Source organism: Hemibagrus wyckioides, linkage group LG11, assembly GCF_019097595.1.
Source record: "Hemibagrus wyckioides isolate EC202008001 linkage group LG11, SWU_Hwy_1.0, whole genome shotgun sequence".
Classification (NCBI taxonomy): domain Eukaryota; kingdom Metazoa; phylum Chordata; class Actinopteri; order Siluriformes; family Bagridae; genus Hemibagrus; species Hemibagrus wyckioides.
In genome coordinates, this window is record NC_080720.1 from 2574209 (window position 1) to 2585851 (window position 11643).

The 11643-nt window shown below is 41.5% G+C and overlaps 2 protein-coding genes across 4 annotated transcripts in view; one reads left to right on the forward strand and one right to left on the reverse strand.

Annotated features, from left to right (window-relative positions):
- The first annotated feature begins 240 nt into the window (after positions 1-240).
- Positions 241-4917, forward strand: si:dkey-66a8.7 (PI-PLC X domain-containing protein 1). Of its 3 annotated transcripts, none has more exons than XM_058403456.1 (6): positions 241-476; positions 2811-2947; positions 3348-3476; positions 3717-3872; positions 3970-4150; positions 4490-4917. In XM_058403456.1, the coding sequence occupies exons 1-6, from the start codon at positions 380-382 to the stop codon at positions 4735-4737; spliced, it is 948 nt and encodes a 315-aa protein (XP_058259439.1). In that variant the 5' UTR covers positions 241-379; the 3' UTR covers positions 4738-4917. The 3 variants fall into 3 exon arrangements, with proteins under 3 accessions (XP_058259439.1, XP_058259441.1, XP_058259440.1); XM_058403458.1 differs by lacking the exon at positions 241-476 and adding an exon at positions 1921-2123; XM_058403457.1 differs by lacking the exon at positions 241-476 and adding an exon at positions 2587-2735.
- An 88-nt stretch (positions 4918-5005) lies between these two features.
- The window catches only part of gtpbp6 (GTP binding protein 6 (putative)), a 7326-nt gene continuing 688 nt past the window's right edge, over positions 5006-11643 (reverse strand). The window contains exons 2-10 of the mRNA XM_058403452.1: positions 10178-10315; positions 10023-10093; positions 9804-9934; positions 9060-9130; positions 8806-8964; positions 7700-7908; positions 7474-7622; positions 7110-7262; positions 5006-5145 (exon numbers count right to left, since the gene is read on the reverse strand). Of these exons, the coding sequence (XP_058259435.1) occupies positions 5019-5145; positions 7110-7262; positions 7474-7622; positions 7700-7908; positions 8806-8964; positions 9060-9130; positions 9804-9934; positions 10023-10093; positions 10178-10315 (1208 nt within the window). The 3' untranslated portion in view covers positions 5006-5018. The remainder of the gene's footprint in view (positions 5146-7109; positions 7263-7473; positions 7623-7699; positions 7909-8805; positions 8965-9059; positions 9131-9803; positions 9935-10022; positions 10094-10177; positions 10316-11643) is intronic.

Sequence of the window (11643 nt, forward strand, 5' to 3'; positions counted from 1 at the left end):
AAGGTTTCAGTAAGGAGATCTCAGTAAGGAGTCTCCAGTGTCAGAGCTTCGGCACAAGCTGTCAGAGGTACGGCTGTTTTACGCCATCACTTTTGATTTCCTGGTGAATAATAATAATATGGTACATATAATTACAGCTGTGTAGTAAATAATAAGTCACTTCCTCTTTGTATGTAAATGTTGATGTGTTATCGCATGCACGTGCTTGGGTTGGTGGAAAATTCGTGTCGGCGTGGACAAACTTTTGCAACCAGGAAATGCAGCCTCTGCTTCTGCGCGTGCCACCACACTTCAACTTGTTTTTAAGTGATTTTACAATGCTTCCTGGACAGATCTGAAGGCTGTATACCGACATATTCCTTTTTAAACGCTTGTGAAAATGGCGCCAGCTTTGAAAAGCGATGGAAACAACGAGTGGAAGAAAAATTTACCTGAAGAACTGTGGGACATTCCTTTAACCAACCTCACCATACCAGGTGTGAAAACAGACACGTTAAATTTATGCACAATATTCTTCAATGGGATGAATGAACTGTAGTGTGTACATATCACAGCGAGCGAATATAGGGAAAAGGGAAAATGCCGGATTAGCTATTTTTGTTTCGCTCAATCGACCTTTCCAATATGGCGAACGCACTTACGTTCCGTAATAGCTGCTACGGTACGTCGTCGAAACGTCCGCCATATTGGAAAGGTCCTGATTCGGCTGTAGGCCAACACAAGTCTATAGAGTGATGTAGGTTTTCTGTATGCAAACGTCTCACGTCTATATATATATATATATATATATATATATATATATATATATATATATATATATACATATATATATATATATATATATATACATATATAAACAATGCTGGCATAGTCACAGCCTAAAGATGATATATATATATATACACTATATTGCCAAAAGTATTCGCTCACCCGTCCAAATAATCAGAATCAGGTGTTCCAATCACTTCCATGGCCACAGGTGTATAAAATCAAGCACCTAGGCATGCAGAGTGTTTTTACAAACATTTGTGAAAGAATGGGTCGCTCTCAGGAGCTCAGTGAATTCCAGCGTGGAACTGTGATAGGATGCCACCTGTGCAACAAATCCAGTCGTGAAATTTCCTCGCTCCTAAATATTCCACAGTCAACTGTCAGCTGTATTATAAGAACGTGGAAGTGTTTGGGAACGACAGCAACTCAGCCACGAAGTGGTAGGCCACGTAAACTGACGGAGCGGGGTCAGCGGATGCTGAGGCGCATAGTGCGAAGAGGTCGCCAACTTTCTGCAGAGTCAATCGCTACAGACCTCCAAACTTCATGTGGCACTTCAGATTAGTTCAAGAACAGTGCGCAGAGAGCTTCATGGAATGGGTTTCCATGGCCGAGCAGCTGCATCCAAGCCATACATCACCAAGTGCAATGCAAAGCGTCAGATGCAGTGGTGTAAAGCACACCGCCACTGGACTCTAGAGCAGTGGAGACGCGTTCTCTGGAGTGACGAATCGCGCTTCTCCATCTGGCAATCTGATGGACGAGTCTGGGTTTGGCGGTTGCCAGGAGAACGGTACTTGTCTGACTGCATTGTGCCAAGTGTAAAGTTTGGTGGAGGGGGGATTATGGTGTGGGGTTGTTTTTCAGGAGCTGGGCTTGGCCCCTTAGTTCCAGTGAAAGGAACTCTGAATGCTTCAGCATACCAAGACATTTTGGACAATTCCATGCTCCCAACTTTGTGGGAACAGTTTGGAGCTGGCCCCTTCCTCTTCCAACATGACTGTGCACCAGTGCACAAAGCAAGGTCCATAAAGACATGGATGACAGAGTCTGGTGTGGAGGAACTTGACTGGCCTGCACAGAGTCCTGACCTCAACCTGATAGAACACCTTTGGGATGAATTAGAGCAGAGACTGAGAGCCAGGCCTTCTTGTCCAACATCAGTGTGTGACCTCACAAATGCACTTCTGGAAGAATGGTCAAAAATTCCCATAAACACACTCCTAAACCTTGTGGACAGCCTTCCCAGAAGAGTTGAAGCTGTTATAGCTGCAAAGGGTGGACTGACGTCATATTGAACCCTATGGATTAGGAATGGGATGTCACTTAAGTTCATATGCGAGTCAAGGCAGGTGAGCGAATACTTCTGGCAATATAGTGTTTTTTATATATATATATATATATATATATATATATATATATATATATATATATATATATATATATATATATATATATATATAATTTTTTTTTTTCAGTAAAGCATACATACAACAGATGTACATGGTAAAACTGAAAGGGGCAAAGTAGTCCAATACAATCATACATTTAATGATAGATATTTGTGTTTAAAAGTGGTTTATAATGAGGTTTTTGAGCCACCTGACGGCTTAGGGGTAGAAATTGTAATCTTGTGGTCTGAGAAAATAAAGCTAATCTGAATACATTCAAATGAGACTTGTGTTACTTCTAACCTATTTTTATTTTTTATTTTTGTTTCTCGTGGAATACGTTTCTGTATCTGACAGACGACAGAAGTCTCCTGAAGACATTAAAGCAGTGGTATGTGGCTAAATTTCGAAGGCTGGGCCACAGCCACAACAAGACTTACCAGTTTAGACAAAGAGCATTTCTTCAGTTCATACTTCTGTTCATTTACCACACAGACTAATAATAACAATAAACAATAACAATAAATTCACACAAAATATAGTATATGCATATAAATGAGCTACGTATTAACGGTAGGTTCGGACTTTAATGTAATTATTTGCTACTATGTAATTGCAATTGTAAGACTTTGACCTTCATCCACACAGGAAGTCACGATGCCATGAGCTACTGTCTGGATATCACCTCTCCGCTACTCAGATCCGAGTCTGATTCCTTTCGACTCCTGGACAGAGTTTTCTACTGCTTTACCCGCCCCATCATTTTTAAATGGGCTACTACCCAGGCAAGTATACACCAGATTCAGCACATACATAAAGAAGTCAGCGTGTTTATACTTGATTTTGTGGGTTTACACCTCATTTGACGTGATATTCACACCTGTTTCAGAATGTTTTAACCCGATTCAGCATGTTTACACCCGATTTAGAATGTGTATATCTCATTCAGCAGGTTTTCAGCATGTTTACACCAGACATAGAATGTTTACACCAGATTCAGCATGTTTACGCCTGATTCAGCACATTTATACCTGATTTAGCACGTTTTTGCATGATTCAGCATGTTTACACCTGATTCGGCATGTTTACACCTGATTCGGCATGTTTATAACTGATTCAGATTGTATGCAACTCTTTTGAGCTTAAAAAATGAAGAACATTCTTGTATTCTTTTCTTTCAAACAGGTAAAAAATATCGTGCAGCAACTGCAAGCCGGCGTCCGATACTTTGACCTTCGAATTGCCCACAAACAGAATGACATGTCACATGACCTTTACTTCACTCATGTCATCTACACCCAAGTGACCGTTGTGGTAAATCTATAGTCTTGTTCATCAGCCTTTATTTTGAAATACTTTATTTAAAGTAAAATAATTTAAAATAAAACAATTAAACATTTTTTTATATTTACTAATCAAATGTTTTATTACCAGAATAAAATAAAATATTTTTTTGCTGAACTTTAGTTAATATTTATTTATTAATAAAAACAAACAATTAATTCATTTTAATCATTCAAAATAAAGTAGAAATTTTGATGCGATTTTTAACAGGAAACTCTGAACACCGTGGCCACATGGCTGTCAGCGCATCCCAAAGAGATCATCATCCTCTCCTGTAGTCATTTTGAGGGCTTGAGTGAAAAACTGCACGAGGAATTTATTTATTCTCTGAAGAAGATCTTCGGCTCTAAACTGTGTCCTTCAAACGTAAGTTTGAAGCTGGAGCGTTAAAGCCGGAGCGAAGGATGTGAAACGAAGGATGAATTTTTCTCAGATTGTCATGTTCTTCTCTCGTCTCCTCCAGGCTGATGTGACCTTACGAGGCTTGTGGTCATCAGGATATCAGGTGGTGCTGTCGTACGAGGATCAGGCAGCGGCATGTCATAAAGAACTGTGGCCTGAAGTCCCGTACTGGTGGGCCAACACGGCAGACGCTGAGGAACTCATCCAGTATCTCGACTCGCAGAAACATCTCGGTCGTCCAGGTGACGTGTTTGTCTTATGTCTTACTTTGCCCTGTTATCCGTTTATAGTTACATGTAATATCATTGAAACAAGTTCCTGTTATCACTTACATTATAGCAGCTATAAACAGTTTTTCATTCACAAGCCTCGTAAAGCTCTCCTGAAGATGCAGGAAAACTTACAGCTTCACCTCTGACACTGGAGACTCCTTTCCTAAGTTACATAAACGTTTCCTCAGCGTTTTCCTGGTCAATGATTAAGCACATTACTTTTAAAGTGCAGCATCTGATGTTTGATCATGAAAGAAAAAATCTCCACTTTGTCGTTTATTATAAAAGTTCTTGCTTCTTTGTGTACAGACGGCTTCTTCGTGGCAGGTCTGAACCTAACCGCAGAGCGATGCTTCATCGCCTCCAACCCTCATGTCTCCCTGCAGACCATAACGCTGGAGCAGTGGGAGTGTGTGAGGAGATGGCTGGAGGATCAGAAACCCGGCGCTGCCTCCACCAGCCTCAACATCATCGCAGGAGATTTTATAGGGCTGATTCCACTCTGTTCCATTATTATTGCTCTGAATAATCTGCTGCTGAAACACAGACGCACTTAAAGCTGGACTTCTGAAGAGCTCGAGCTTCTGAGATGATGGAGCAGAGAACTGGGTGTTCCACAGATCTATCAGAACCGGTTTCTAATGAAACGTTAATCAACCGGCTGAGACGAACAGAAACAGTTACTTTTGTACAATTTTATTATTTTTATACAGTACATTAAACACTGTGTGAATTATGATTTGAAATGCTTTTTACTTATAAACATTTATCGACCTAACAGTCAAGCTCTCAGTCAGGAACAGTCTTCAGAAAGAGGACACGCCTCAGCAGCGTGTTGCTACATGACCTGGAACAGCTTCCTGTAGCGTCCGTATGCTGCGGCGCTGATCACGACCTTGATGTTGGCGGTGCAGTCGTCATCTCCATCGTGTACTTCCTGAACCGTGGCTTCCTTATACAGCCACCTGCACAAACACACACACACACAGAATGCACGTTTATGTGTGCTAATGATTTGGACAATATTAGTGATACGCTGTCTATCCACCGTCTCTGAGGTGTGTGCTGAGAAAATAATTTCTCCACACTCATTTACAAATGTTCACACCAGCAAGCAACAAAGCGACAGTTCATTTTCTATTAGGGGATTAGCGTAGCATAGCAACATTTGAACAGAAATCTTCTCAATTCCAGATGATCGCCTCATTTAGAGCTAGGATTAGCTTCTGTTTAGTCTTTGATGGAAGAAAAACTTTATTTAGATTTATATATAGAATAAAGCAGCTTCATCTCCCACAATCCACCACTACCATCGAGCGCTACACTAGACACGAACAAACCGCGATCTACATGTGGCATAAAGAGATTTGTCTCAAGGTGAGGATAGATCTGTAAACAGGTTCACACACTGTCCACTTTATTAGGAACACCTGTACATCTGATCAGTACAATGGTTCACATGGAGGCAGCACAGTAGATATCATAAATGCAGACACAGCTTCAGGTAAAGTTTACATCAACACCAGAAGGAAGAAAATGTCTAATCTCTGCGTGGCTTTAACCGTTCCGTGTGGTTTGAGTGTTTTAGAACCTGCTGGAAATTCTCAAGATTCAAGAATATTCAAGAGTATTTCAGAAACTGCTGGAAACAGTCTCTACATGATTAGCTGATTAGATACTTGTATACTTAGACACTTGTTCCTAATAAAGTGGACAGTGAGTGTATAATGCAAAAAAAAAAAACCCCAAAACAATTCCAGCTATTTAAAACTAGATCATTACAGATGTGAAGAAAAGCCTGAAGTAAGGGAAAGTCTGCCCTTATGAGATAGAGAAAGAGTGACCGATTTCCCCTGACCCGAGCCGAGGTGAAATGGAGCCGGACAGCGGGACACTGCGGGTAATTTAATTCGTATTGATCGTGGGCTTGAAAGCGCAGAAAGGCACGGCAGTAAGAAGTGATCGTTACTCAAACACCTCTGTCCACGAGTGTCCTCGTTCCCAACACTGTTTATTACAATATAATAAATAATGGCAGTGGTGGCTCAAGTGGTTAAGGCTCTGGGTCGTTGACTGGAAGATCAGGGGTTCAAGCCCCAGCACCGCCAAGTTGCCACTGTTGGGCCCTTGAGCAAGGCCCTTAACCCTCTCTGCTCCAGGGGCGCCGTATCATAGCTGACCCTGCGCTCTGACCCCAACCTCCAAGGATGGGATATGCGAAGAAAGAATTTCACTGTGCTGTAATGTATATGTGACAAATAAAGGCTGTTTCATTCATTTCATTTCATTTCATAATGTTTTATTTTTTCCCCCTCACATAAATGTTCATAAACAGTGGTAAGTGGCTAAAGTGGTTAACACTCTGTTGGGTTTTTGATCAGAAGATCAAGGTTGAAGCTCCAGCACCAGAAAACACTTAACCCTGAACCGTCTCTGCTCCAAACCTCATGACTGACCCATCTGTGCTGTAATGTACACTGATAACATTACACTGTACACATAACATTATGACCACCTGCCTAATATTGTGTTGGTCCTCCTTTTAACGCCTGTTCCTGCTTCTAACATCAACTTTGAGGACAAAATGTTCACTTACTGCCTAATATATCCCACCCACTAACAGGTGCCATGATGAGATCAGTCTTATTCACCTGGCACTGGTCATAATGTTATGGCTGATTGGTGTATATGTGACAAAAATATAAAAAGGGTTCTTCTAAACATTCCATCAACCCTCCATTATACGTGAGTCTGGAATAATCAGGTTTGTTTTTCCCCTCATTGCAAAAAAAATTCCAAGTTCTAGAAATCTCTCTCTCTCTGTTTCTGTCTCTCTCTCTTTTACACACACAGACTACAGACACAGAAGATAAATATTAGCTTCAATACCAGTGGACAATCCCTTTAATTTACCCCCTTGCAGACTTACCCTAACTGAGGGCTTTTGAGATCCACTTTCAGAATCCTGGTTTGTTTCCCAGTGGACTTCATCACGGATTCTTCTACTCTCTGCTTTAACTGGTCCAGTCCCAGTCCGTTCAGCGCCGAGATGGCTACAACCTCAGGATCGGGCGACTCGTAGCTGAAAGATCGGGAACAGAAAGTTTATACCACCGTAGAGCCGAGTTCTGGTTACTGATTGGTCAGGAGGTGTGAAGATGTAAGGTTTATATGAATGCGCTCGCTACCTTTTCTATAGTAACAGCTTGCAAACACTGTACAGCTCACTTGAACAGATTAAAGAACGTGTGTAAGACAGTGAAGAAGTGAAACGATAAAAGACTGTCTCTGACCCTTCCATGAGGTCGATCTTGTTGTGCACCTCTATGATGGAGCTCAGGAGCTTTTCTGGGATCTGGAGATTCTTTAAGATGTTAAGTACGTTGACTTTTTGATTCACGGTCTCAGGATGATTGATGTCCCTCACATGAACAATGAGATCCTGATCAGAGAGAGAGGAAGTCAGTGATGTCACGCTAAGGCTCATGGTTTAGGATTTAATATTCAGGAGGTATGTACAGAATGAGTCACGTCCTCCAGCGTGGCCGAGAACGAGTCGATGAGCTGGTGTGGAAGCTGAGAGAGGAAGCCGATGGTGTCCACGTACAGCACGGTCATGTGACCGGGCAGCTGACCGGCGTGGACCGTCACATCCAGAGTGGCGAAGAGCTGATCTTTGGGCTGGAGAGCAATGTCACCTGTCAGAGCTTTGATCAGTGTGGTCTTTCCTGAGAAGAGACAAACCAAGATGTGCTCACTAGCTGATGAGGTCTAGATTCTGATTGGTCACAAAAAGATTTCATGAAGTAGATTCAGCAAACATACAGAAAAAGTTCTCGGGTCTAATGAGAACCAAAGTCTAACATTTTTGCTTTGGCACAAAGGGCTACATTTGCTAGGAACTGCTCATCACTGTTAGGCTCTTGAGCAAGGCCCTTAACCCTCTCTGCTCCAGGGGCGCTGTATCATGGCTGACCCTGTGCCCTGACCCCAACCTCCATGGCTGGGATATGCAAAGAAATAATTTCATTGTGCAGTAATGTGTATGTGACAAATAAAGGCTATTTCTAATAATATTCTAATTTCTAATCAGTGAAGCATGGTGGTGGTAGCATCAGGTACAGAATTACCTTCTCTGATTATTGAACCGCACTTCACCTGGACACCGAAGTTTAGTGACCATTAATCAGAGTTGTGCTTCTTGCATATCCATTCTTTTTGGAAATTTGGGATACATGTTTCTATTTCCGAACTTATTTTCCCAGACTTAGTATAAATACTGTTCCTGGAAGAACCCAGAGTCTCTTAGAGAACGCAGAATCGAAAGAAATGAGATCACGTGAGGCTTTAATTTCACACTTCTCTTTGCACAACAACTAATTTAGATGTTTCACACCAACTGGGAGGAAATATTTACACATGGTTTTGTGTAGATTCATCACTTCCAGGTTGTAACACTACAAAATGTGAGGGAGTTCCAGGGGGGTGAATACTTATGCACTCATTAAATCACTTTAATCCTGATTCTGTCTGTGATGGATGATAGAACAGTACGAGTTTGTTAAGTCCATGTAGAACTGTGTTTCGGAGTGGTGAGGCTTTGGGCAGTGTGTGAATCGTCTCACCGCAGTTGGTGTAGCCCATGACGGAGACGATGGGGAAGTCTTTGTGTTTGCGCTGCGATCGGAGCATGTGTCTCTTCTTCCTCAGTCTCTCAAGCGCAGAACGAATCTTCAGCTCTCGCTCCTTCAACAGCCTCTGCTGCACCTCGTATAGAGTTTCACCTACACACACACACACACACACACACACACACACAGCCATCAAACTGAGCAAAAACCATCAACACCAGAGTCAGTAACTTTCAGTGGTCTCTTACCCGAGCCCATGATGTACCTCGAACCTCCTCCTTGCTGATCCAAGTTTGCAACTTCGTTCCTCAGTCGTGACCTGAGAAGTCCACAGAGAAGAACTGATGCTCAAGGTGAAAATTCATAAGAGAGGACATTCGTATGCCGAGGTTCCACTGTATGCCATTCATTAATTCAGAACCAAGACATAAATGTTGTTATCTTAAGGTGCTGCTCGTTAGGAAAACCAGCTCGTTAAGGTACATATTTTATGGAATATTTTCAGATGTTTTATCCAGATCTTCTTCTTACACTGATCTCATTTACACGACTCAAGGCTCAGAGGCCCAGCAGCTTAGCAGGAGTGGGATCTGACCTCACAACCTTCTCATCAGGTCTCCAAGAAGTCCAGGCTTAACCTCTGAGCTTCCAGTTTATCAACACACAATCCTGCAGCCTATACAAAATCACTGTTGTTACATCAATCTTACATCAATTCCAGTAACAGAAATAAAACCTGACACTGGAGACTCCTTCCACAAACATCTCCATAAACATCTCTGCATTTTACAGAAACTTCATCATGTCAAAGACTAGGCACGGCGCACGTATATCTCGCACACGAGTCCCTATGAGTGAGCCGTTACCATAGAAACCGTGACGTATTAAAGCGAGAGCTTTCATATAAACCTGCCCCACTGTACGAGCCGCTGTTACGGAGAACTAATCGGAGTAAAAGTGGTATGAAATACAGGGCATGATGTGGGAGGTACCTGAGCAGTGGAATCTCTGCCAGTGAGATCTGCAGCTTGGCTTCTTTGGTTCTGGCGTTACGGCGAAAAATATGCAGAACCAGCGAGTACCTGTCAAAGACCTTCAGCCCCCAGGCCTCCTGCAGCTCTCTCTGCAACCACAAACCCAGAAATAAACAAATAAATAAAACAAATAAACATCACTGACTGATGCCGGTTGGATTTTAGGTTTACTCTCACCTCCGACACCGGAGACAGACGCTCAACGTTCATGAACACGGCCGAGACGCCGGCGCTTCTTCTGATTTTCTCTGCGCAGATTGACCAGAAATGAGAAAAGTCTTTTTTATAGATTGGTTAATGAGACGTATAACGAGCAGAGGAAAGCGGCGGACCTGTGAGCAGCTGGAAATTCCCTTTTCCAAAGATCCGCTTCTTCTCCGGGGTTTTGGTGGAGAGGATGATCTTATCCACCACGCTCCAGTTCTGTAAGGTGCTGACCAGACCGACCGCCTCGGCCATCTGCAGCTCAGCTTCCAGACCACACCAATTAAAAAACATAATAAAGTGCTATTATAGTTATATACCGCAAAATATTATTGTATAATATTCTATAGTACTGTACAGTTATACAGTGCAAATGTTTGTGCACCCTTGAATGAAAATCAAATGTATTTTGTATTGCGTTTCAGTTCGTTTTCACAGATATCCCTTCTTTATAAAAAGTAAAGGAAGAGTCAAACGGATAATTGATAATTGTTAGTAAACGTTGAGCTCCAGACGTGATAAACCACACATGGCGTGATGTACAGCTTCACTAACAAACGTCCAGAAATAAAGTGGTGATGTGTTCAAAAGAAAAAGTTTAATATCTACAAATAATGTTTTCTTTTTTAGATATTGAATATAATAAATAAATATTTTTAAGACTGCATTAAAAATTGTAAATATTATATACCATATTTTTTTATAGAAATATAAAATATAAAATAAATGAATAAATATTCAATGCTGAGAAAAAATAATTAAAAAAAGTATAATTTTTAATTTTTTTTTTATAATTTTTAGATTAAGTCCACATTTTTTCTCAGCTTGGAATTAGATTTGGTTTCATTTTTAAAATATATCTAAAAAGAATGTCCACAACTTCTTAAAAAACACATCTTTATGTAATTAATTATAATATATTTTATACCACCATGTAGCCAACTCAAGTGGAAATCATATTAAATCGCTTACTGATTATAGTATATACCGTATAAAATACTGTATGTGGCTAAGACAAACTCCTGTCCTAGCTCTGTGTTGGTTTTTATGTTTGATCTTTATGTTGTACGTTTCTGTATCACCAGGTCCTGGAGAGACGCTGTTTCATTTCACTCTGTACTGCATCAGATATATGTGGGGGATATAATATGGCTTCTTGAATGTTGAATCTTGTATCTATCCATATATGTATATACACTGACCAGGCATAACATGACCACCTGCCTAATATTGTGTTGGTCCCCCTGTCCTGCACTGTGTATTCTGACCCCTTTCTATCAGAACCAGCATTAACTTCTTCAGCAGTTTGAGCAACAGTAGCTCATCTGTTGGATCGGATCACACGGGCCAGCCTTCACTCCCCACGTGCATCAATGAGCCTTGGCCACCCATGAGTCTGTCGCGGTTCACCACTGTTCCTTCCTTGGACCACTTTTGATAGATACTGACCACTGCAGACCGGGAACACCCCACAAGAGCTGCAGTTTTGGAGATGCTCTGATCCAGTGGTCTAGCCATCACAATCTGGCCCTTTGTCAAACTCGCTCAAATCCTTACACTTGTCCATTTTTCCTGCTTCTAACATCAACTTTGA

Coding starts and splice junctions, on each gene's coding strand:
- si:dkey-66a8.7 (XM_058403456.1), top strand. CDS start 380: ATGGCGCCAGCTTTGAAAAGCGATGGAAACAACGAGTGGAAGAAAAAT. Junction 2,948..3,347: donor TTAAATGGGCTACTACCCAG/GCAAGTATACAC, acceptor TCTTTCAAACAG/GTAAAAAATATCGTGCAGCA. Junction 4,151..4,489: donor GAAACATCTCGGTCGTCCAG/GTGACGTGTTTG, acceptor CTTTGTGTACAG/ACGGCTTCTTCGTGGCAGGT.